Source organism: Perognathus longimembris, chromosome 21, assembly GCF_023159225.1.
Source record: "Perognathus longimembris pacificus isolate PPM17 chromosome 21, ASM2315922v1, whole genome shotgun sequence".
NCBI classification, from domain to species: domain Eukaryota; kingdom Metazoa; phylum Chordata; class Mammalia; order Rodentia; family Heteromyidae; genus Perognathus; species Perognathus longimembris.
The window spans coordinates 6,573,037-6,600,187 of record NC_063181.1 but is presented as its reverse complement, the minus strand read 5'-3'; the positions used below and the strand labels follow the sequence as shown (position 1 = coordinate 6,600,187).

Below are 27,151 nucleotides of genomic sequence, written 5' to 3'. Positions count from 1 at the left end.
GAAGGAAGGGAGAGGATTTTTTAGCAGACGTTCACACATGAGGACTCCCTCCCTCGCTCTGAGGCGTCTCAAACCCAAACACCCCTGTTTAACCCCCTCTGCATGTTTCTATGGGGAGCGGGACCCAGGGACCTCCTGTGGCCGGGAATGGCAGGGAGTCCATCAGGCGCCTCAAGTCTGGGTCCTTCGAGCAGAGGAGACGCAGGCCACGCCAGGCTGCGCCCTCTCTTATCTCCAGCCCAGCCAGCTTCGCTTTGTGCTGTGTGTTTTTTTTTATTAGCTCGTCTCCTCAGTACATCGGTGGCCAGGGTGATAAAATCGGTGGCAGATTTAACTGCCGGGCAGCTGGGTCACCGTCCCACGGGTCTTGTTGTCATGCCGAGGTCTTAAAGTGACCAGGGCCGCTGGGCCTACAACCTTCCAACGGGCTGGGAGAGCACGGAATAGTTAATCGGGAGGTGGGAAGAGGAGGCTGTTGCTTGGGGGGGGGGGGGGGGACCCACAGACAAGCAGCTCTGAAAAATCCCAAGGTGGCTGATAGCAGGAAGCCAGTCCTGCTGCGGGCTGAGGAGCAGCCCGGGGGCTTCCAATCGAAGCTCCACCATGGGCTTTGGCAACAGAAAACCTAAATGCTACAAGACGAAGAAGCCCTCCGCCCCGGCCGGCTGGCCGGGTTACCTTGGGCATTGCTAGCAGGAGGGGCGCGTGATGGGGAGGAAAGGAAAGAAGGAAGGAAGAGAGTGAGGGAGGGAAAAACCAGATGACATATTTAGTAGTCGTGGCGCCTTACCTGAAACCGTCTCATGTCCCTGGGGTTTCCCGCTGTTTTCAAACAATTCTGATTGCACTTGAGGAAAAATTTTAAAAAGAATCTGCGAAGAGAAAGCAATGCATTAGCTTTATTATTTTTTTTTCCCCCTTCAGTCAACATTTTGGAAGGGCGGTGATGATCTGCATTCGATTAGATCGGATTGGACAAGCGATTGTGTTTCAGGTCTGGGGAACGTCAACCGGCCTCTGCCTAGGCAGGAACATGGCCAAGCTTTCTCCATCACCGTGGGGGGAACCGCCACACTGGGCTCTGGGGGGCCAGCCAGCCTCAGAGTTTCTGTAGCATTCACCCTGCAGAGAGGCATCGAACACAGCAGTGACCCCTGCTGTATGGAGTGTCTTGCTCTGGGCTTAAAAATGGCAGGAAGTTGCTCCCGGCTCTCCTGCAAGCTCACACCCAAAGGGTGTCTGACTATGCCCTCCCAGGTAACCAAAAAGCACAAAACGGCAGGCTACCCTTCCAAGACTCAGTCTGCTATACACGTAATTAATAACAAGTGTGAATGTCCTTCCAGACCATGAAGGAATTATGCAGGAAAAAAAAAAGAAAAGAAAGAAAAGAAAAGCTACAAAGGCACACATCCTCCTGGTGTGGGAATATCATCTGTGACACAGACTTGGGGAGCTCATGTCCTCTTCAATGATCTGTGTGATTTGGAAATTGGGCATCTCGAAGCAGACAACCGTATCGGCCAAGAAAAATGACCCAAGTGGTCTGTGGAGAAATTTACTTAGTTCCCATTTTGAAATTTTGTTTTAAAAATACAATAAGTTTTTTTCATTTATTTCACTTGCAGAGTCCTTTCCCTTAAAAAAAAAAAATCTAGCTTTTGCAGTGTTCAAGTCCCAGGTGAGCTGGGCCTATTTCCCTTCCAGTTTCTATGACAACGAAATTTTACCGCAGTCCCAAAGTCCCTTCAGAACTCTCACACCATGCCTTGAATTAGAACTTTAAAGGAAAAGATATACATTTTCTCCAGGATTTACCAACAACAACGAAAAAGAAGTACAAATCAACAATGCTTCCTTAAAAAAAAAAATGCTGTTTTAAAGCATCCATTGTGAAAATGCTCTCACCGTTGACCTTCTATTTATTTTTATTTTTTTTCAACAACCACACAAAAGAATTCAAGAGCCTTCCAATTAACTGAATGTATCACTTACAAAAAAAAAAAAAAAACCTGATGAGACAGTAAACAATAAGCAAGGATAGAGCAGGGAGATTGACTCAGAGTCACTTCTGTCTCCAAGCGCTTTTATCCTTTGTTTGCTAAAATTATTTAGCAATACACCTCTGCCCCGGTCTGCGAAGAAGGCTGAGCTGCGACTTGGAAGTCGTGGCTACATATTTTTTAATTGCTTTCTAATGTCTCTGGTTCACGTCTATCTTGTGATCTCTTAGGGGGTGGGCAGGGCACCCCCCCCGCCCCCGCGGGAGCTTCTGGGTCTTGTGTCAGAGAGATCTCCAGGAGGACAAAAGCAGAGGAGAAAATGGACAGCACTGCTTGTGTGCAAAGTGTGTAACATTCACAGCCTGCTGGAGAATTAAGGAGTACAGTGACATGTCAGCCTATGGCATCTGGAGTTAGAAGGAGGACAGCTTTTATTTCAGTCAAAAGTAAGCGGGGTTCAAACGTTTTGTGTCTGGAAAGGGTACCACTCCTCTGTGTGTCCCGTCCTCTGCGTTCATCTTGCCCCTCCCAAGGCTGGTAGAGGCTCGGAGGAGGTACTGAAACCTCGTCTTTTCTCATGGAGCCTCTTTCTAAACAATAGCCCCCCCACCCTCCACATTTCCCCTCTAGCACCCTCAAAAGTAGTTTATATCTTTCCCTTACCAAAGCCAAACTGAGTGCTTGTTTTCATTTACTCCTTGGTCTCTGGAAAGTTCTGCCCTAACTGGACTCGTTTATGAAGCATCAGTGTATGTTCTACTTTCCCTCGCCCCTCCTGCCCTGGCTTCTAACATTTCTGCTGAAAACATTAATGTTCAAGAAAGCATTCTTCGGTGAATGCTGTCGCTGATGGGAAAGTGCAGAAGAGATAAACGTTTACCTCGGATCAAACGGTTTAGGGAAACACGGAGCCGAGTGAAAGGCTTTATTCATTTTAAATTAGGATCCTTAACAGCTCTCCGGATGGAAAACACACAGTGTTGACTCTGCGCTTGTTTCGGGGCTGACTTTGCAACCTACACAGACCCTTGCACAACCTCTTCAGACTCCTGCACACCAAGGATTTAGCATCTGGCTCCCAAGGGGTGGAGAAAAGGCAGGGGATGGAGGACAGTGGGCCAAGACATCTTTACATTATAATCCAATCCAAAATAAACTATGACAACATAACATGCAATTGCTACTTCTAAATCTCTACCACCATAAGTTATGGCTTGGAATATACGTGTGTATATATATATATACATACACACATATATAAATATACATATATACATACACATATGTACATATCTATATGGTTCTAAGGATGAATGAAAAGAAATTCTGGAGCTTGCTGACATCTCTGACTTTCTCTCTGTCCCGTCCACCATTCACCCCGGTACCCTCCACTGCACGGTGCTCTGGGCGTTGGTGAGAAGCCCTTTCCTGTCTACCCATCCTTTAGCCACAGGCTAACGTGCAAGGAACAAATTCTCTCCGAATCCCCTGGGTCTGGATCCCTGCGAAGCCGGAGCTGCCTGGAAAATGTCAGCTCTCTCCACTCCGAAACAGAAAACCAAAATGAATTACAAGATTCAGACCAAATGTGCAGATTTCTCATCAAGATGGGAAATCTTTCCACTTTCTGCAAACAACAGTGACAACATAAATATTACAAGCACTTAGCCGGCTGCTGTGGGCGGGGCTTGGGGCTGCATTCCTGAGCCCTGAGCCCTAACGAGGGAGGTTGATCCTTGTTTTACGAAGAGGGAGGAATGGGAAGGTGGGGTCAAAATGTGAACCCCAACCAACCCACACATGGATGTAGGTCCCCGGGTCACGGAGGGGTATCATGTACCAAAGGCATTCCTTTACAGCAAAAGCACACATGCTCGTGCACTAGTAGACCTGCCCACAGCTACTGGTGTAACCAAATCACGCCCACCTCGCTAGCCTTGGTTTCTTCAACGGCTAAAGGAAGAGTTTGACTGGGTTATCTCTGGACTTTCTTCCAACATCAAGCTGCCATGAGAGCAGCTGGGCACTGGTGGCTCATACCTGAAATCCTACCTACTCGTGAGACTGGGGTTCAAAGCCAGCCCAGGCAGGAAAGTCCATGAGACTCTTCTATCCAAGTAGCCAGCAAAAAGCCAGAAGTGGAAGTGTGGCTCAGGTAGTAGACTGCCACCTTTGAGTGAAAAAAAAAAAAAAAACAACTAAGAGACAGTGCCCAGGTCCTGAGTTCAAGCTCCAGTACTGGCACACCAGAAAAAAAAAAAAATTCCCAAATTGCAAAGGAAAAATGGATGGAATCAGCCTTCCAGAAAGGGCTATTTAGTGGGACAACCCACTGGAGATACAGAGACGAGGGCGTGCTGGGGTGGGATGGGCACTGTGCAGCAGGAAGGGGGATGGCGTGGGAGATGAAATGCACCGACACCAGAGGGCGCGGAAGGACAGTGGGAGGGGGGCAGCGGGTCGATGGCACTTGGCCCTCTGGAGCGACGTCTTGCCAAGAGCACCTTTCCACGAGGAAGCCCTTCGGGGCTTCGACAGCACGGGGTGCAAGGAGGAGCCTAGGTCAGGCCATCTCTGTCCCTGCTCGCCACTTAGGGGACCCAAAAGTTGAAGGCTGTGAGGGGACAGAGGACAGGAAACACAGGCAGGCTGCATTCTGGGGTCTTCCTGCTGCCAGCCCCCCCATCCTCCAGGGCCGCTTCCCAAGACTCGCAGTTGACGACTGCAATCACGGATGATGCCAAACTCTCTGAACGTATACGTGTCTATCATAAAATTTCATTCACAAAACAGGACGAGATTAACAATACCTAATAGTGAATGACCACCATTATGACCATGCATTGCATTAACAGTTGCTAATGATTCATTTCTGGAACTTTCCATTCAACGCTTTTGCGCTGCAGTGGACTGTGAATCACTGAAAGCTGGGGCAGGGAGCTGGTGATGAGGGGGTCTTGTGCTCTGGGCTCAGCATGCAGGACCTCATCGAGTTCCCATGACAACCTTGTGAGTGCCGTGTCACCTGCTGGACTACAGGGGGTGGACAGCCATTCCCCAGGGAGCACTGGATTGGAGCCGGGGCCTTGCTGGCCCCCAGGGCACCTGGCCTTCTGTGTCCCACACCAAGACCTCCATGATGGCCACAACTCTGGAGTCCACTTCAGTCCACTGAAGTGCACACTTTGAATGGGCAAGCCTTCTGGCATGCAAACGATAGCTCAATAAAGCCACTGTGCTTGTTTAAAAAAAATGCCTTAAAAGTAAAGGGGAAAAAAATCAGGAAGGGACAAGAAAAATGAAGGATCCCGGCTTCTGAAGAAAGCAAAAATAAGCTGGATGCCGGTGGTTTGCGTCTGTAATCCCAGCTACTCGGGAGGCTGAGATCTGAGGATTATAGTTCAAAGCCAGCTTGGGGAGAAAAGTCCGTGAGACTCTTATCCCCAAATAACCAGCAAAAAGCCAGAAGTGTGGCTCAAGTGGTAACACTCCCAGCCTTGAACAAAAAAAAGCCAAGCAAAAGCCTGAGGCCCTGAGTTCAAGCCCCAGTCCTGACACATGGAAGAAAGAAATTAAAGAGAACAAATTTCTGCTAAATTCATGCACATACTCATTGCTGAGCAAATAGCACATGCTACCCAGCACGGAGGCTCAGGAAGACTGAGAGAATACCTGATTTGGGGTACACCCAACCAGAGATGGGTCTGTACAAGGAATCCGCAGATTCATTGACTGCGGATGCCAGCAGCTCTTGTACCTGAGAACTCAATCCCTCTCCTCCTAATAGCTGAGACCCTTCTTTACTGTGGAGACACATGATGGAAGTCTCAGAGGTTTACCGCATGTCCTGCTCCTGTCTGGAATAGAAGATGGCTTGCAAATCACCGCGCAATTCATGTTCAAAGGTACAGTGCAGTAGTGGAGGTCGGAGATAAGAGAAGTCACAGGAGGGTTACTAGCGAATACTCCTCTGGAAATACATGCAACATTCTGCCACAAAACCCAGCACTCTACGTCCCTGTCAGACTTGTCTCCAATTTTAAATCCAAGGTCTAATCCCTTCTTAATCACTTTAATATTAAAAGAAAAATCTTCAGGTGAACACTGTAGAGGACATCTAAGTTCCGGGTCCCCCCCCCCCACACCGCCAGGAAAAGCTAAGACAGGAATGAATGCCCACAGAAGACCTGCAAACTTAGTGCAACTAATGGCCACTGTCCAGAGCCTTATTCAAGTAAAAGAAGGTGAAAATGTTTTTCCCCTTGAAACTTGGTTCCCTACTTCCTTAAAGCAAAATAATAATAATAATAATAATAAAATCTAACTGGTTCCACTCTAGAAACTTCTGTGATATAGCTGCCTTTTCCATGCTGCAGATCTGAGAGTACCTCACTCTCTTCAGGACCTCGGGGTGAGAATGGGCTATGGGGTCCTGTTTATCCACCCCGGTGGTCACGTGAACAGTTCCGATCTCTAACGGCTGAGACAAATATCCAGTTGCTATCGCCTCACAAATCATGTAGGTGCTTAAAGGTCTGTGTCCATTGATTTCTGAGGAAGACACCTTTTATCTGGATTAGCTGCTAAACCTCCTTTTTTTTAGAGGCCAATAAATTAAAATACAATTGACTTTCACTACTCGTGCGTGCTTCTAAAAAGAAGACAGCTCTTCACCCTTAAAGTGCTCTCTAGCTCTTCCAGCTAAGAAATGTGGAGAATGGCTATTCTCAGTCACAGAATGACATTTGGAAAAAATAAATAAATAAAGGAGGGGGGGGACATTTCCCTTCCTTCTCTAAGGACTTCTCCAGAAATCCCCATGGTTTAAATTATAATGCAGGCTCTAACATCAGCGCGAGAAGCCATGTTGGATGTTTACAAGCCCTGGCACGACAATGTCTCTCTCTGAGAATGGCCTTCCTGGCAGCTCCCTCTGCATTCTATGCTGGGAAACACAACAGTGTTCTAGCTCATCCGATTCTTAACTGTAGTCTTTCCCCAAAGCTTTCCAGAGACGCCCAGGCCAAGCAGAAGCACTGAGGAAGAACAGGGCGGCGGCAGCTCAGCCTTGATCTGAAGATGAAGAACACTTAGGAGATCTAGAAGGGCTAGAAAAAGGCCCTAAAGCGTTAAGGGTCTTCTGAGAACTCTGACTAAAGTCCATCAGGATGAAGAGGCTCTAGAAGGCCAATGGGATCCGGCTACCTCTGAAAGCAACGTGGCCACCACACACTTGAGAGGTTGTTGTTATTGTGTTACAAGATGGCGGCACCAGCACAAAGGTCCAGGAAAGACCCCGGGTGAAGAGGGGAAGATCATTTGACAGACTGGCTTTTTTTTACTCAGCTCATATATACCAGGTCTTAGGCATCTTCCGATTTTGGTGTCTTCCAACTTTGGTATCTCTAGTAGGTCCTGCGGACAATCACCTGTGGCTACCAAGGGATGGCAGCACTGACTTTTTTTTTTTTTATAATGTTCCATCTACTCCAGTTATTTAAGCAACACCTTAAACTATATAGAGAAATACATGGATAGACAGGCAAACATTCTCTAATCCCCTCAGACATTCCTAAGCAAGGGATCAATTACCATTAGAAGTAGTAAGTTGGCACTCGACCACTTGAGCCACAGTTCCACTTCTGGCTTTTTAGTGGTTAACTGGAGAGAAGAGTCTCAGGGACTTTTCTGCCCAGGCTGGTTTTGAGCCTCAATCTTCAGGTCTCAGCCTTCTGAGTAGCTAGGATTAGTGGCATAAGCCACTGGCAGGCAGCTTATAAGAACTTTTTCAACAGAAAATTGTCTTGCTTCCTCCTATACTCAACTGCCTTAACTCCTCTTGGCTGAAAGACTAAAGTGACAATGATAATAACCATGGATAATAGCCTAAACTCACTAGATTCATATTATTTCCCACACATGATTTCATTTAACCCACCAACTCTTGAGGGTGGGTGCATTAATACACCCATTTTACAGAGGAGATGAAAAAGAATGTCTTAAAAATTAGATTATCCGGCCTAGATGGAAAACGCAAGGAGAGCCAAGTCCAGTGGCTCTCACCTATAATCCTAAGTAATGGAGAGGCAGAGGTCAGGACGTCTGACATTTGCAGACAGTCTGGGCAAAAGTTAGTGAGAATCCATCTCAATCTGCAAGTTGGTTGTAGAGATCCACACCTGCGCTCTCAGCTATCTGGGAGGGATAGGAAGGAAGACTGTGAAGCAGGCCCTGGGAAAACATCTGAAACGATATCCAAAAAAGGGCTGGAGGCATGGTTTAAGTGGGAGAGCACCTGTCTAGTAAGCACAAGGTCCTGAGTTCAAACCCCAGTACCGCTAGAAGGACAAAGAAAGCTTGTACGTGGAACACTTTGACTCAGCAAAATGTCTCCCCGGCGAGAACTTGGCCACATTTCCATCAAAGACAAGGGAAGGGGAAAGCCGTGGCCACTTGGCTGTTCATTACAGACAAGTGCTTCCCGGAGCTCATGCCGGCTTCCTCCGACTCTGGAAACGAATGCAGAGTCAGTCTTCATGTAGCAAAACAAGCAAGCAGTCAGAAATGTCTATCATTCTTATCGGGGACTGCATGCTCTAGAAATTCTACTTGAGAGTGCAAAGGAAAATCACACATGTCTACCAGACGTTCAGAAAGCGAGACTTCTCAAGAACCTCAACAGTCCCAAAGATGGCTCCGCCCAGACTGCTGCACCTCGTACAGAACAGCAACAAACAAGCAAACAACAAGAAGAACGAATCCAGAAGGTTGCTCAAGTGCATAAGGAAGATTTCGGCTCTATTTGTCCTGAGAACAGGACAAGAAGCCAGCACTGTCACATAAGAAGTTAAATTCATTCTTGGAAAACATTTTTTGAGAATCAAATCATCGCAGCTAAATTTTGAAAGTGTGACTCCAGGGACGCGCGGTTGTTTCTGATGATGGCGATTTTTAAAGGAGAGCCATAAGCCAATTCCTTCGGCAGCAAATATTTTCAGTTTTATCTGTGGCAGTTCATTGGAATGTCCCTCTCATTTCCATAAGACTTCAAGTCATTCTTAGGACAATGACTATTGCTTAATTTTTATCTTAAAAATGAGGACCCGCCCAGGGACAGTAGTGAGAGGCAGGGCATTCTGCAAGTGCTCACATTTTTTGCTAGACGTACTTGTGCCTCGCTCTACCTTAAAACTAGTACACTCTCCAAACCAAATTATTCAAGGTGGGCTGCCACGAGTGTATATCAGCTCCCCTCTGTGAACTGGGGTTCCCTCCGCACTAAGATGTACCTTCCTAAAGCTAACTTCCTTAAATAGTCAGAGGGGGAAAATAAACTACTTGAAAAGATAGTAAGAGGGGGAAAAAAAACAAGCTATAAAAAGAAAAATAAAACAACATATGTAAGTAATCCAGTCCAACAGATTGTGGGGAGAAAACAAGAACACAACAACAGCAAGATGGTGGGTCTAAGCCCTCGTCGCTGTTTGCAGTGAACTCTTGTCCAGCCAAAGATTTCTGAGCTCCCTACACAATATGCTGGTTCCTAGCTGGCAACAGGCCCTGTGGAATTGTTTCCTAGCCCATCTTCTCTCTAGCGACAAGCTCCTGGAAGTGGCATTTCAGCTTGGCACTCGATCCTTCAGTCTCTGAACATGCTGCCTGCCTGCCACGGAGGAGGAGGATACGTTGTATTCACTGAGGCTCCAGAAGGGGGGATGTCCCTCACTGTGCACATCAGACTCTATTGATAGACTCCGTGTCAAAGCCATTTCCTGATTCCTTCTGAAGTGACTGTCTCCCTCCGCCCCCAGTAGCTGAGCTGAGCAGTCGGGGCCAGGGGCCACTTGGATGTTTTACTTATTTCTGACCAGTAAACACACTCTTGTTTCTGAGGGTCTGGCTGTCTGTTGGATTTTAATTTCTTTTTTCTTCTCTATTCAAAAACATCTTCCCTCTCCTGAATTTCATTACTTGGCACCAAGTGGCTCACAGGGAGAAAAATCTCTAAGGAAAAGTCCTTGTTTTTCGCAGTCAGATGAAAAAAATCTGACACCATTAATGAAAATAATAATTGAACTCTTTGGGCCTGAATTAGAAGGGAACGCAACACTAAGAGCATGTTTGTAATTCTAATTGTTCTTCTAAAATGTCTTCCGAGGGCTCTTGGCAATGAACACAGATTCTTCTTTTCCTTTTTTTTTTTTTTCTTTTTCTCGCCAACTCGGGTCTTCTCTGCCCTGTCTCTTGCTCCCCATCTACACCCCAAAACCAGATCATATTACACACTGCCTTCTGAAAAGGCACACACTCCCCTTCCTGTGGGACCTCAGCAGAAATATACAAATCTAGTCTTCCTGGTACGGGGATTTCTTGGGTGAAGGGGAGAAATGAAGTTATTAGTCAGCCGTCAGCTTAACGGTCCTCAACATCCGTCCCCCCCCCCACCCGCCCTCCCCTTCCCCACAAAGCCCATCTCTGCTAGGCTGAGCAGTGAACACCAATTACCGCAAGGGCCCTTTGCTGCTGCCTGGTCCGCTGGTTTTACTGTTTTGCCAGATGGTTGAGGCCAATGTGTAAAACTCTCCACCCTACCATTAATTCATAACTCGGTAATAACTTTCCCACGACTCCGGGAAATTGAAATGAAGTGCAAATGTGAATATTTGGAAAGGGAATCAAGGTTGGACAACTATTTTACACCTGCCAGAATCGATAACAGTGAGACAAAAAGATAACGCTATTTCCACAGGCTGCAGCCAGTGCTGCATTCCCAGAACGGAAGGGACAGGATTGCACGTGCAAAGCTGGAGAATAGGAACAAAGTTCGGAGTCTGGGCTCCGCCTGGCATGGCCTTCTTTCTGCAGATTGCAGTTTATTCCTACCCCATCTCCGAGGTCACTCACGAATGACCTTGAACCCCAACATCTAGGTAACGTTATAATTTTAGGACAGATCCCTAGATTAGCAGATGTGAGTGCATTCTCTTGCTAAGACAGGACACCATCCAATGTTTGTTAGCATCATTAAACTAAAACTGACTTTTCACCTGCTCCCATACCATATGCAGCTGCAAATTTTTAAATTAAACTATGAAGCCATGCATAAATTTACATATATTACGGACTAGCCTCTCCATTTAACATGCAAATGTACTCCAATGTTTCAGAACACCTTCTGTCGCTAATTAATTTGCTGAATTATAATTAGACTAATCCTGCATAATTAATAAGCACAGATTTTTTTTTAATTTGTAAGCAGCTTGAGGAGATCATTCACTTCCTTCTATAAACTGCTAAGTAAGTGTTAAAAAAAAATCTGGAAAGAACATGTGTGAAAAGGTATGTTTGATGTCGCGTACAAACGCAAACTTGCATGGAAGACACAGGAGAAGAATGGATAAAGGTACATTGTCTGAAGACAACATCCAAACAATCAAAAAGAGAAAAAAAATCCCATCCCGAGGATGGGGACTAATTCTCCCTTTGTCTCCTTGTATATAGGGTTTTATTCTTTGCCTTCTATCCGTCGGATCTTCCAAGATCACAGAGGCGGGAAAGGATTAAAGTAACCGTATGTTGTATTAGCAGAGATAATGATATTAACACTCCACTGTATATCAAAACACTCAGTGCATGCTGGGTGCTTATAAGCCCCTTTGATGGTATTTGGAATCATTTTCATTTTGGCTGCCAAAAACACCCGAGATCCATCTAGTGGAAACAATTAAGTTCCATTAGTACTGTATCCATTCGGTAATGATTACAATGAAGGGTCCCTCTTTAATGCGGGAGAGTGGAGTCACAAAGAAAAACACGCATCTGTGCACTTGAAAATGTGTAAAACTGCAGAGTTCCACAACCAAGCATGAAGCTCCATTCTGACACACGGGGAGCAGGAAAGCTTGAAGTGTGGGCAGATGACACGTTTGGAAATTCCACGCAGGGTAGGGGTGTGGAAGACCAAGGCCAGCTTGACCAATAATCGGGCAAATTGAGAAAGATTCATGGGAGACAACATGGGGAAGTGTGTGTTGGTGAGAGGAGAAGATTGTGAGCCTTCAGCGGGAAGGAGAAAATCACTTTACAGCTCCTTGACTGCCCACTGGTGAAACACTAACACCAGTGACCGAAAGATTAGCTGGCCAGAAGGATGAATCCACTTGAAACATGCCTGGCTTTCCAGCGCTGCGATTTAACTTTTCATAGTGAGACTATAAATAGAAATTTCTTCTGCAGAATCGAAAACAATATTCCCAGGTTCATTACTATACTAAATATACCTTCTCACTACCAGGAAGCCAACTTTTTCTTTTCTTTTTTTTCAAAGCTAGGGGATAAACCAGTCTGAGAGTTGAGAAAGCAGGTAAGAAGTACATCGGCCCCTGGGAAGCCATTGGCCAATGCTCAGCACCGAAGGGAAGGCTCCATTCAAGGAGAACCCCAGTGGGGCAACCACTAACTCGAATGCAAAGACCATTTTGAAAGCACCTGGGAAAAGGCTGTCACAATTTTTCTGCACTAAGAAATGTCATTCCTTGGATAGTTTAGGAACATAAGATCCTTGGAAAAGTTTTTCTAAGCCAAACCAATACTCCTTACGTCCCCAACCTCAAGTCTCCAAAGACCAGAAAGTTATTTCTAAAACCAAGGAGAGAGGGAGCTTGCCGAGTCCTCAGTGGTGCCTCCACTCAAACTCTCCACTCAAGAAAATACAGGAATGGCCATGGACATCTTGCTTGAATGTGCCACGTGCTGAGATTTCTCCTGTCCCGTTTTGAATGATTATAACAGGAAACCTAGTTTCTATGCAGCCAAAAAGCTCTGTGTCTCTAAAGCAATAAAGTACTTATGGGTTGGTTAAACTCTGAGGGTAAACTGAGGTCCCTCTGCTCCCTCCTGTGAAGTTCTGGCCAAACACTCCCTTAACTTGCTGGAGCGGAGCTTAGAGCTGAGAAGAGCCAGGTTACTGAGAGCTAACAGTTTTGTTTTGAGACTTGCTTTTATTCCCCTCATCATCACCCAGCCAATTTCAAACTATGCACTTGTAGGAAAGAGTGGCAAGGAAGCAATTGTGATGACGTGGAATTCACTTTTTGTGTCAGGACTAGCAAGTTATTAGGGCATTCAAATGCTCAGGTATAGAGCAGCTTGATTATGAAGCCCTGAGTTTGGCTAAGTGGTGTTCTTCTGATATTCACATTGTAAGAAGTTTCCCTAATTTTATTTTTATTTGTTTGTTTGTTTGGGACTTCTACTGGGGCTTGAGCTCAGGGCTTCACACTCTTTTTTAAATTATATTTTTATTATCTTTAATTAGTTGAACAAAGAAGTTACGATCCTTGGTCAATATCACCCCTACCATCATTCTCCCCCATTCCTCCCAACCCAACCCTTTACTTCAATTTTCCTAGTTTCATAGAATATACACTGATATTACTGCTTAACTGTGTCTACTCAAGGCTGGCGCTCTACCTCTTGAGCCACTACTCCACTTCCAGCATATTGTTGGTTCACTGGCAGTAAGAGCCTCTTAGATTTGCATGCCCAGGCTGGCTTCGAACCTCAATCCTCAGATCTAGGTCTCCTGCGTAGCCAGGATTACAGGCCTAAAGCACCGGTACCCAGCTTTCTCATTTTGCTTTCGGATAAGAGGGTTTCCCTCCGTGACAGCCCTTCCTGTGGAGAAGAAAAACCTCAAGGATAATTACAGCCAATCTCAATTTCATCTGACAGATGTGATGGTTTACCTTCGCTTTAGCCGGTAAAGTAACTCATGCCCAATTACACCGAGGGAGAAAGGAAGAGCATATACCCTGACAGGTAGCAGGTGGTACATATAGAATTATCGGATCTGGTGTCAGATTAGGCTTGCCAAACCCACATACAAATATAAAACCAGGTATTTCAATGTTCTGTCGCTCCCTTAACAAAATAGATTTTCTTCTACGACTTATAGTAGAGCTAGTTGGCTTTCATTAAACATTTTCTTTAACTTTTTTTCTTAAAGCAGAACTAAACTTAGATGATATAAAAGAGAAACTGGGACAAAAATCAGGTCAAGAATTTTATACAAAAAGCATTCAGACAAGGCCAAGAATATTCTAGAATGTTGTCAGCTGATGTCACCTTAATCTCACCCTAACTCCTAAGCCTATACAAAGTTTGAGGGATCAATCATTTATTCCCAGTTCCGTTTTGTTTTTTTGCTCAACCCTTACTGGTAATAAAGTCTCTATTAGTGAGAATTACCATAATTTTTTGAGGTTTCCAAATCTCCCCTCCAGAAGTGAACGCTTTCTTTGAAATGATGGAGAGGATTTTACCTGTCCCATGTTTCTTCGAGATGTAGTACAGACACATTTGTGCTAACCAACACAGGTCATCAACGCTCATTTCTCCCAGAAATAACACTACCTGATGCTGCTTGCATTTCTCTTATTAAAAAAAAAAAAAAAAAACCTGAGGCTCCTGGCGAGCCCATTGCTCACATCTGAAATCCTAGCTACTGAGGAGTCTGAAATCTGAGGATCACAGTTCGAAGCCAGCCAGAGAGGAAAGTTGCAAGACTCTTATCTCCAGTAAACTAACAACAACAACAACAAAAGCCAGAAGTGGCGCTGTGGCTCAAGTGGTAGAGCACTAGCATTGAGAAGAAAAAAAAAAAAAAAGCTCAGGGACAGTACCCAGGCCCTGAGTTCAAACTCAACGGTGGGACCAAAAGAAAAAAAACCAGAAGCAAAATACCTGAGGCTCACCTCAAACAAAACACCTGAGGCTCACCTCAGAAGGACCAGAAGAGAACCAGAGGCCCAGGCCGTCCGGTCCCCTCCCCCGGAACGGCAAGCATCCTTAGGTGCCTCTTCCCCGCTTCCCTGGGTTCGGTGTTTCTGGTTCCAACATGCGACCGAGCCACCTTGTTTCAAAGCCGGAGGCCACGCGTGGAATCGCCCATCCCGTGTGAGCAGTGCTGATTTCTCACCCCAGGATCAAAAAAACCCAAAGAGCTAAATATGAATGCGGCAGATGTTAGGGCTCCCATGAATCTGCCCCGATCTGCTTAAAACAAGCACTCGAGTTCAGGTTGACATTTGGAAAGTCCTTGACAGAACTTAGTCCAAACCTCAGCTTTCTAAGAACTTGGAGTGTTCAGTTTGGATTTTGTTTTCTTCTAAATATAGGTTTATGTTACACACTTTATAAATCCAGACGCTTGTAAGGAGGAAAGTTCATTTAGATATGTATTCCTACACATCACTAAACAAGTGTGATTTTTAAAAAAAAAATTTTATGTAGTGTTGAGGAATTGAACCCAGGGCCTCATGCACACTAGGCAAGCACTCTACCACTAAGCCACATTCCCAGCCACACCACATTTCCAGCTGTGATTTGTTTTTAATGCCTGATACAGTAGCATTGGCTCTGAAGAGTATATTTACTTGTGACCATATCCTTACCATGGCTCAAGTGAAAAGGAAACCTCTATTGAGAAAAAGAAAAAAATCTGTGTGGAAAAAGCTAACTGCTCAGCCTTCAACTTTAAGTTAGTTCCGCCATCATTTCCTTACCAGAGCAGATATTATTGAGAAACAAATATACACAACCCACAAATACGCATATCATAAAAGATGGTAACTGGGTAGACAATGGCGGCTCACACCTGTAATCCTAGCTGCTCGTGATCTGAGGATCACAGTTTTCTGTCAGCCTGAGCAGAAAGGTCCATCAGACTTTTATCTCCAGCTAGCCACCAAAAAGCTGGAAGTGGAGCTGTGGTTTAAGTGGGAGACAACCAGCCTTTAGCAAAACAGCTAACCCGAGTACAGGAACACACATACACAAACACACACACACACACACAGACTCTATATAATATATATGCATATATATGTATATATATATATACATATATGCTTGTACCTAACCCCTGAAGCTTAGCTGAGACTTCCAGCACTCTTCAGTTTTCTTACTCTCAAAAGTGCCTTTGAAAGAAGTATCCGTAAATCAAAGAAACTACATAACGTTATTTGGAATGAGGAAGATAGGATTGTATAAATGGCTAACTTTTTCATTGGTATCAGCAGGGCAGAGGTGTGATAATCCATGCTCTCTGCAGACAGTCATCTGTAAACGTGGACCCTGGGTTTTATTCATCCACACCACCCCTCCTGGGCCCTGGAGTTTGGAGTTGGGTTCTTTCTTTACCGCTATTCAGAGAGACGATGGAACATAACCATTAATGAAAAAAAAAAATTCCTTCCCTGGGGAGTCAGCAGCTGACCTGGAAGTAAACCATCCAGGCCCTTCCCTCAGGGGTCACAGAGCCTGCTGGCTTTCTCAGGAGCTGCAGGACGGGGTCTGGAGGCATGGGAAAGAGAGGCCACCGTTCCCTGGGGACGACACGCCACGGAGCCCCAGGGACCTGACATCAAGTTCACCCAGGAAACGCATCGGCAGGATCACCAGTCCCCGAAACGGCCCCGTCCCAACGCCAGGCAGAGGAGTCATCTCATCCTGTCCCGTGCCTGCGTCCGAGTGCGCGGGCTGCTTGGTGAATCTGGGGTGCTCCGGCTCCGCCCTCTCTCCTGGTAGAACCTTGCCTTGAGAGCCCACAGAGCGGAAAACTCAGGCCTGGGGATGCCCGAGCGACTGCAGGGAAGCCACGCTTCAACTGGCAGCTGTGCCGTCACTGAAGTTCCCGAATTTTTTTTTAAAGGAGATATACAAAAGGTGAACAAATGCAGCAGTGGTCCTCACTGGACAGCATGCTGAAAATGAAGTATGCAACTTGCGGGGGGATGGGAGGTGAAAAACCAGCAAAGAGCAAGAGAGGGAGAGACACTGTCCAAAAAGAAATGAACTCTCTGCCTGACTTACATAACCATTACCCCTGTATAATAACAATTTTTTAAAATGTTAAAGAGATTTAGCATGTATAGTAGTACAGATTCTGAACCACTCAAGGGGCTGGGGATATGGCCTAGTGGCAAGAGTGCTAGCCTCGTATACATGAAGCCCTGGGTTCGATCCCCCAGCACCACATATATGGAAAACGGCCAGAAGTGGCGCTGTGGCTCAAGTGGCAGAGTGCTAGCCTTGAGCGGGAAGAAGCCAGGGACAGTGCTCAGGCCCTGAGTTCAAGGCCCAGGACTGGCAAAAAAAAAAAAAAGTCCTTTTATCTCTCTGCTTTCTTTGGCAAAGTCTTGGGATACGACAAGGGGAAAGCATTTATAAAAAAAAAAAAATTGGCAGAAGTGGGGCACTGTCTCTTAGCCCTTTCACTCAAGGCTAACCTAATGCTCTACTATTTGAGCTACAGCTCCACTTTCAGCTTTCTGGTGGTTAATTGATGATCAGAGGCTTGTCGACTTTCCTGCCTGGTCTGGCTTCAACCTGTAATCCTCAGCCTCCAGAGTGGCTACGATTATAGGTACAAGCCACCAGTACCCAGCCAGCGTGGGTTATTTTGCCGTGAGGGTCTTGCTTTATGTTGGGTCTGGCCCAAGCTGAGCACCGGCTATAGCTGAGATGCAGGCATGTAACCACTGAGCCCAGCCACAGGTTGAGATGGAGTCTCCAGACTGTTACTTTTTGGTTTTGTTTTTCTTTTGGTTGGTCTGTTTTTGAACCATGGTTCCCTGATCGCTACCTCCCAAGTAGCTAGAATTACAGGCTTGAGCCACTACGCCTGTATCGTGTTTGATACAATTCAACTGAAGGGCCCAGTGAGTCACAATCTTTCCTCATCCTTGAGTGCACGGTTGCATCAGGAATATATTCTAACTCAAGCTGGCCTAGACTATAATAGCCAAAGCCTTTTTTTGTGTGTAAGCAAGGCTAGGCATATGGACTTTCATAATACTTGAAGTGACAAAGTAATTAGTGGATTAATTTTCTTCTTACCTCTACTGTTTTAACCTGGGCCAAATGTTTACATTTCTCCTAATGAGATGACTCATTGAAAAGGAAAGATAAATGTCATCTGCTTTTCATGTGATCTATAAAATTAATCTCCCATGCTTATGTTAATAATACTGATCATGTGACGTGGGAAGCATTGTGACCTAGAGGAGAGAAATTAAGACTAAGGAGACCAGCGAAGCGCCAGCAGCTCACACCCGTAATCCTAGCTACTCAGGAGGCTGAGATCAGAGGACTGAGCTTCAAAGACAGGCAGGGAAGTCCATGAGACTCTGATCCCCAGTTAACCACCAAAAAGCTGGACGTGGAGCTGTAGCCTAAGTGGTACAGTGCTAGCGTTGAGTGAAAAAAAAATAAAACAAAAAGAGAACAAGAACACAGGGCCCTGAGTTCAAGCCCCAGTACTGCAGTACTGGCAGGCACGTGCATGAGCGCGCACACACACACACACACACACACACACACACACACACACACACACACACAAGTAAGGAGCCTGCTCTCACCCCTTGTACATGTTCTCTCATACATGTTCCTGCAGAACAGGGTGAGACCTCCGAGAGGTGCGGGAGGACTATCTGGGTGCTTTGGGGATGACTTAAAACCCCTCTCTGAGCTTCCCTGTGTAACTGCAGCTCTGGGTCTGGTCGTCCGTGGATTCTGCCTTACAGGGAATAATCAGGACATGCCTAGTGAATTGTCTCAGCACTCAGTCAGCCCGGTCCCCTCTCCCAAGCTTACACGGGTAACTCTCCAAGCCCTCCCCCCCAAAAAGGCTCTGTTTCCTGAGAATAAATTACCAAAAAGGAGGGCACCGTGGAGAGTGATGAAGTCACCAAGTTAAGGAGGGATCGGTGCTTTGATTTGAGGGGTTAAACCCAAAGCCGGTTACGACGGGAAGGAATCTGTGCTCCGAATTCAGCTATAAAATAAACCAGGAGGTGTTGTGTTCCATGTCCGAAACATCCCTCAAAACACTAAATCAATTTAATGTCAATAATTGCCAGATATATGCTACATTAAATGAAGCGGTACGGATCGCTTTTGTTCACAAAGAAAACAGGGCCAAATGGCTTTCGTCAGCATGACTAATCCCAGAGTTGGGTGGTTCGATCACCGGCCGTGTGAGCCTGAATGGTGACTCCGGCTGTACAGAATCTGGCAGCAGAGGTTACAGGTATTCTTAGACTCTGGTGTATGTACGGAATATCACCGCCGCACGGTGACGCTGAAACTACCCACCGGGGCTCCACAACACACCAGACACGCCGTCTCCAGACCTGGAGTCCTCCAGATGTGGGTTGAGGGGCTCTGGAAACACCTGTTCTGGCCTTGGGGGACAATCCGCACTGTGGCCCTCTCCATGCTGCAGCAGCCCTGGGGCCCCTGCTTGCGGATGGGCCCGTTGCTCTGGTGACTGCGGGCCCCGCAACTCCGAAGGTTAGCGGCCTTGTTACCTCAGCCCCAGAAAGTCGTTCTCCGTGTAGCAAACTCTGACATCCCTTCTCCCCTCGTAACGCTCAGGATTCTGCAACGTTTAGGACAAATTTGATTCCCTCGACAATCCGGAGCGCCCCGTTTTCTCTCAGGCGTTCATCACTAAGAAAGAATGGGTTGCTTCAGAAAACGGGGCTGCGGACCCCGAGCTGCTCTGCGCCTCACTCGCCCCTCCACCGTCATGTCAGTTCATGCCATCCTCGTGCATGCACTTATCCGCTGTCTTTTGAAGTGTGTGCACACGTCTGTGTGTGTGTGCGTGAATGTATGTGCGTGCATGTCAACTTCCAGAAACACAGAGCAGCTCTCCAGGGCCGAGTCAAAGGAGCAGGCCAGCTTCGGGGTGAATGGCCCCCCGATATTATGGGAGCCTCCTGGTCTCCACAGGCTCAGGGGTCCCCAAGTTCCTCCGGAGCCAATCTGGAGAAGAGGGGGAAGCACTGGGCGCCTCCGTTCCATGACAGGAAGGATGTTTTCTGCTCTTGTGTTTTTCACAACCCGCAAGAGCCCAGGAGAGGAACACATTCGAAAGGTCATGTGACCACTCCTGCTTTTTTTTTGGGGGGGGGGGAATCCAGATGCTAGACGTAGATAGTCCTGAGGAGAAACTGAGGTGGGCAGGTGGCCACAAGCCCTGCAGAGTCTCTCTGTGGTGGGTGTGCATATGCGTGTGCATGTGTGCACGTGCATATGCGTGTGCATGTGTGCACATACCTGAGGGTGATAATAACGGCACTTCTGCTTTCCAGACTTACGTACTGCAGCAATCCTCCAAACCCTCAACCCAGCTGTTCTGGGGTGTGACCTCAAGCACGTGGTCAGCTCTGAGGCCTTGGGGAGCACTCTGTCGGTCCGCTGACAGGCCAGCGCCCCAGGGCCCCCATACCTGCAAGCTGGGGAACAGTGAGGAGAACGTTCCTCCTCTCTCCACAGGACAGCCTGACTGAGAAATCCAGAGTTCTAAACTCAAGGCAGGCTGCTTCACCCATAGGGAAGGCTGCTGTCAAAGGAAGGCATCTGAGAAACATCTGTCTAGCCCATGAAATCTCTCCTCCCACCTCCGCCTTTGCTTATTCTTCCTAAGTCCGCCAAGACATAATAAATAAGTGTGTCTTGAATAGGGCAGTGGCCCTGAAGGGTGGAGCTGAGCTGGACCCCAGTCCTCCCCCTCGATGCTGACCCCCAGGGAGTGAGCCCTTTCCCTCTGTGTGGAAGAGGGTGCTCTCTCAGGGGTGTCCCTTCGTCAATGCGTGTGCCCTGGCCCCATCTCCATAACTCTCAATGATTTCTCTTCACGCTCTGCCTCGCCCAAGTTCAGACTTGAAACCAGCACAGAGGCATGAGTCCCCTTAAGCCATTTCCTAAGACATAGTATCGCCAGTCAACCCAAGAGGTCAGTCATGTTTGGGGTTGTTGTGTTTTTTAGTAAGATTTGGGAAGTACACTAGAAAGCTCTATCCATCACCTTTGGCTGAGCAAGTCACAAGTACTGTTTGAGCAGAAGGACTCCCTGGGCTGGGGAAAGACGTCCCTCTGCTCTCTGGGGGGCAGTGAGTAGAAGGAATGTGAAGGGTTTCAGGACCCGGGGCCAGGTCACAGGACCGAGCCACTTAGGCCAGCGGCAAACAAGGGACTACTCTGAAGCAACTTGTGTGGATGCAGTCAATATCAACAGGGAATGGCTTCAAGGTCATAAATTACCCTCCGCAGTAGGACTGGGCTCCACCCAAGTGGCAGGAAGCCTGAAAAGCAAAAACTGGGATTTCCTGGGAGAAGAAGAGAGTCTCCCTCCGGACCGCACCTTCCGCCCCTACCTGACTTTCCATCCCGCTGGCCTGCCTTACTAGTTCTGCACTTAGGTCCTGCTTGCCCCAACTCTCAGGGAGTCCAGGTATCACATGGACACACGGGGAACTGCCCAAAGGCTCTGAGACCTGGGACTGATGAAAAAGACTCACCAGAAATTTGAGTTTTAGAGAACAATCTTCATCAACGGACAGCCCATGGCAGCTCCTACAACAGGCACGTGAGTTCCACAGGTGGGACCCGAGCCTCGGCCCTCCCTTCCATGTGGTGGAGTGGGCAGAGAGAGGGTGGGGAACCTCCCCCAGAGAACATCCTGAAGGTGGCGCTGCTGTGGCCTTCCACATCCACCCTTACACCCCACACCCTTCTCCCTGCCGAAAGAGGGCCTCCTACAAGCGGGCTCTTCCCAGGCCAGACCCTCTCCGTGAGCTGCGAGAGGGAGCAAGAGAACCAACCCACAGGGCCTTTGCTATAGCTGCCCTCCAGTGTCTTCCACCAGGAGAAGCGGAAGATGCTCTGCCCACCCCCCACCCCCACCCCATACCCACCACCAGGAAGGCCACCAGACCTGGCCAGACTGCACACAGACAAGGACAAATCCCCTACTTCCCAAGACACGTCTGATGTCGCACACGGGAGACCCCTTGCTACACGGAAGGATTCTGAGAACTAACTAGAATCTCTTGGACTGAGTGCCCAATGAATAAGGTCCCTTGACATAATAATACGTGGTAGCTACTGGTGTTCGATTAGTGATGATCAGTTATATTATTAGGATCAGCTATTTGGTGTTCCATTATTATGATCAGTTCAGGAAGACCCATGCAGAGAGTTCAATGGAAAGCCATGCGCATGACATGACTACTAAGCATTGACTAGTAGCTCATTTAAATGCTCTGAAACATCGTGTGAGGTGCTGACGTTGGTATTTTTTTTTTTTTTTGGCCAGTCCTGGGCCTTGGACTCAGGGCCTGAGCACTGTCCCTGGCTTCTTCCCGCTCAAGGCTAGCACTCTGCCACCTGAGCCACAGAGCCCCTTCTGGCTGTTTTCTGTATATGTGGTGCTGGGGAATCGAACCCAGGGCCTCATATATACGAGGCAAGCTCTCTCGCCACTAGGCCATATCCCCAGCCCTGACGTTGGTATTTTTATGTGGTCAAGATAGATAAGGAGGGGTGAAGTCATGTTATAGACTTACACGAGGGAGTACCCAGGATGTCCTCTGTTCCTTGTGCCTATGTTCAACCACTCCATTTGCTCAGCTTCTCTTAGGAAAGAAAGGACCCACACAATGTAGGTCCTCCCTGAAGCATTTCACTGAGCATATACTAACTGACAGATCTGGGTATAACACGTGTGAAGCGCAGGCATTCAGTGAGGCTTTTTACAGAGGACTGTCTGTAAGCGAGGTGCTTCTTTATTTTAACATTTGTCCGCTCTGTGCTTCCCTCCCTTTCTAATGGGTAATCTTTTCTGTCCTGCTTGGGCCCTCTGCTAACGTCTACCCATCTTCCAGGACACACACAGACGCACTCTGCTCTCCAGGTCTTGATGCTTCGTTCAGCAGCGACTCTCTCCTCGAGCGCGGAAGGAGACAGAGTTAGATGGGGAAATGGGTGGAGAGCGATGGGGAATGGAAATGGAGGGCCTGCGATTTGGACGTGCTTTAAGTGTGTCCTCCGCGGGTCTGGGTGCTGACGGCTTTATGTGCCCACGTTAAACGGTGGTGGTACCTTTAAGAGGTGGAGCCCAATGAGAAGCCCTTAGGTCGGTGGGGGCGGGCTCTGGGGAGACACAGCCCACTGGGCTGCTCCCCAGAGCCGAGCAGATGTCCAAAAAGTGGCACCGATGAATTTTCTTTCATCACACTCACATTCTTTGAAAGATACGGGGCAGGGCGGGGGGGGGAGCTAGAATCGCATGCCTTTACTTTTGTCTACCGGAACTCTGGGCGTGGTAGGGACACAGAGATTCGGGTTGACGCAGACAGACCGTATTTCCGAGACTCACCGGGCCTAAGTCCTTCCCGAACAATTGTGCGGCTCCTCAGGAACTGAGTCTTCAAGGACTTGCATTGTCTCAAGTTGTATGAGACACACAGTCCTGGGAGCCCTAACTCAGAGCCTGTCACCTCTGGCTAGGTGATTTTTAGGCAAGTCACTCAACCTCTCTGAACCTCATCAATAGGATCTTCCTTCTAGAGTCCCACAGAATAATATATGAGCAAGAGTGTTGGGAACCATGAAGGGCGACATCACTGTTACCACCACTCAGTGCCTTGGGAAGACTTGTTAAAATCTTGATTTGACTTATGCTGGAAAACTTCCTTTAAAAAAAAAAAAAAAAACGGGCTCATTTAGTTGAGAAAGGGACAGCTATGTAATTTGAGTGACATCCGAGAAAATCCATTCTGCTTTACAGCAGCCTAGTATAGGGGTTTTTAAGGTAATATCTTACTTGCAAGCAAATCTGTCTCTGTCTGTCTGTTTCTGTCTCTGTCTTTCTCTCTGTTTCTCTCTCTGTTTCTCTCTCTCTCTCTCTCTCTCTCTCTGTCTCTCTTTTCCCAGGGCCTCACAAAGGCAAGCCAAACAACCCCACCACTGAGCTACAAACCTGAACAAACCTGTATGTATTGCTCAAGAACTGTAACTATGGTTGGGACGATAAGACTGGGCCTAAGAAGTGTGGTTTTGGCACACTACACACGCATCTGAAGATGGGAGACCCTAGCTTCTGAGAGTCCAAGTGAAGGAGGGAGGGGCGCCCACCTCCAGGGACCAGATCCGGACACACATCTGTGTGTCTGAAAACACGGAGGCCCGGATTGAGGTCGGCCGGCGCTGGGTCCCCCTCAATGTAAGGACACTGGCCGTCTCGCTGAGGTTTTCGAGAAGCGTCTCAGAGCTTACGTAGCCTCGTAAAAACAAAAGCGACTTGATGTTACCGAGAGGTAAGGCAAATGAAACCTCAAGCTACATTTTTATTGAAACTCTCCCCCCATTGTCCACCGACATTTTCAATTTTCATTTCCCTGCCGACCTTGGTCCATTTTACCATAGAAACTTGGATGTTTTCCTTGAACTTTTGCCAGTGGACTGGAGGGGCACACTATAAATTTGGAAAAATAAATAAATGCTTCAGAACTTCCACTTGAAAACCACAGCTAAAAATGAAATCAAATCTAACCCGCCCCTTTTCTTTTAAATTGTGGGAACAGGCTGGGTCTGCCTCCATTTTTCAGCCTATATTAAATTTTATATAAGCACCTCCGAAGTCAGTGAGTGCGTGGCTCGGTCTAAAGCAATTGCACGCCTTGTGGTTTATGCAGTATTTGGACAACTCGAACCAAAAGGTACCATCCCTCCTGCCCGGGGTTTCTTAATAAACATGTGTGCTTAAAAAGTAAAAAGGGAAGAAAAATTGGTTTATGGGCATAGATAGAGAGAATAATTCACTCCAAATTGCTCCTTTGATGAATGTGGACAAAAGAATAAAATTTGTCACCTAGCTAATATTACCATCAATATTTTGTCCAGCTACATTCTTTCCAATTTAAAAACAGTTCAATATCCCTTTTACCTTCAAGTAGCAGCACTTAATAAACAGTGATGGATGGTTTTCACTTTTGCTCGCATTTCAGCCTGCCGTGCTTCTGTTACAAGGGGACTATTTTGCTTGGGGGAAATGTAGATCTCCCGTCTAGCTTGCATTGACACGCTTCCCTCAAGGAAAGACAGCCATATTTAATTCATAACCCCCACCGGCTACACAAACATACAACTTCCCATCAATTAGGCAACACAGAGATGCTGTTAAAAATCAATGAGCTTATTATTAAATATATTTTTTTCATGTAGCAATAATAGTTATTGCTACAGTATTGTTATGACTGCAATGTCAGCTCTTTAGGCAGCTTTCAGAGGGTTTGACTGCCTTTGATCTTGCAAGCAAGGAAGGAGAAATCCAAGAGAAGCTGTCCTGTCTGTCTTCTGCCAGATTTAGAAGCCACCAAGAGAAAGGGGGAGATGCGTGCCGTAGTGAAAGAAAGCTTGTGTTGGAGGCACGAGACCAGGGTTCTAATCCCAGCTCTGCACCTAGAGAGCTGTGTGACATTAGGTAAATCCCTTCTCCCTTCTGAGACCCCTTTGCCTTATTTCTGGAAAGGAAAGTGTTTTCCTGAAGGAGCCAAGGACAGGATCTTTCTATCTGTTTTTTTTTTTAATTAAATAACTTTCATTTTACTAGCAAAGGAAAAAGGCAGAAATGGATGCAATTCTGCAATGCTCATTGCTCCTTTTCCAAAGACTCTTGACTACCACCACCACCAACAACAACAAAAAAAAAAAAAAAAAGAAAGAAAGAGGAAGGGAGGGAGAGGAGCGGGAGAGACCAAGTGAATCTGGAGCAGACATGAAATGGATCCAAAAACCAAATATGCCCATATTTGTGTTTTCATCGTCGCCGTGTGTTTATTAAAAATAATTTTGATATTTTGACACATGCCACGACTGTGGGAGCCTCCTGCCTACAAACAGAGATGTTAAAATTGTGCCAGCACATGCAAAGGTTAAAAACAACATTGCAACGATTTTGGCAACGGCATCATGCGCTGTCTGGCCGCAGCTGATGTGAACTGGGTCCCCCATAATTACAGAAGAAGGTGGAGCAGGTTTGCTGCTAATTGGAAAATTCTGCAAATGGCAACGCTGAAGTAAATTGACAGTCGTTAGAATATTAGCAAAATGAGAGTACTGATTAGTAAAAAGCTCAGATGCAGATTTTTTTTTTTTTTTTACTGCCGGAATCTACTGGCAAATTGATAATAAAAGCTGAACTTAATAATAACAGCTGTTATTTGACCTGGTAATTTTTTTTTTAATCTGTTGCTGTTCCTGGACCAATAACACATAAAGAAGGTCTGTATCTACTGTTGCAAAATTATTTTCAATCCCCAAAGATAGATTCTGACTCTGGGAAAGGCAACTCGCGCGTTTAAAGGGACAGGAGGCGAGTAGCACAGGTGGAAGAGGAAAGCCTGGAGCGGCTCCACGGCCCCTGCCTCCCAGGGCCTGGGCTCTGGGGCCTGCTGGGAACGGGGCCCCGGATTCGATTTCCACTTTGCCTGAAAGCTGTGACTGGTAAAAAATAATCTCCGTGTTAACTTAGCTTTCATTTTAAATCGGAGGGTGTTGCCAGAGCCTGAGTGTTTTATGAGCACTGGGTTGCTGGCGCCCCTGGCCCACCCATCACTGCTGGTGACCAGGAGCTATGGCTTACAGGTGGGAAGGGAGGGGACACGAATGCGAGGCCGTGATTCTACGGAGAAAGGCTCACGTCGCCACACACACGGCCACATTCTGTGGACACGCTGTCACCCTGAAGAAGGCCCTGAGGACTCTGTCTCGGGGTGCTCTTATGCACCCCGGGATATGGGTGGGAATGTAAGTGGGGACACTGAGCTGTTGGCCCCCAGATCCTATTACAAGGATTTGTCCTCAAGAATGAGCCATGGAGTTGCCCGAAACTTTACCCACAAAAGATGTTCCTTCCATCCTCGTTTACTTTGTAATAAACAATGGATAGTGGAAACCACATTCATCCTAAAATACGTAATTATGGATATACAAAGGCACATGACAGAACTGCTGAAGTTATGTGATGGAACTGTAGGGTAGTGATAGTCTGGTTTTTAAACAAGAAAAATAAGAATACAAATACAAGAGATAGAGAGACAGATGGAGAGAGAGAAGGAGGCCCAAAGAGACATGGATTAATGGTTCATTCTGAGCAGCGAGTTAACAGATCGTTCTCATTTTTATTTTATTTTGCTTGTTCACATTTTCCAAATTACACAAAACGAAAATATCGCTGTTATCTTTAGGAAAAAAAAAATCGATAGAGGGTTTCCACTATTTTAAGTAACAAG

The 27,151-nt window shown here is 46.7% G+C and overlaps 1 protein-coding gene across 1 annotated transcript in view; it reads right to left on the bottom strand.

Annotated features, from left to right (window-relative positions):
• Ebf2 (EBF transcription factor 2) overlaps positions 1–27,151 on the bottom strand; it is a 169,019-nt gene that overhangs the window by 43,904 nt on the left and 97,964 nt on the right. The window contains exon 7 of the mRNA XM_048330904.1: positions 791–872. Coding sequence (XP_048186861.1) covers positions 791–872 — 82 coding nt within the window. The remainder of the gene's footprint in view (positions 1–790; positions 873–27,151) is intronic.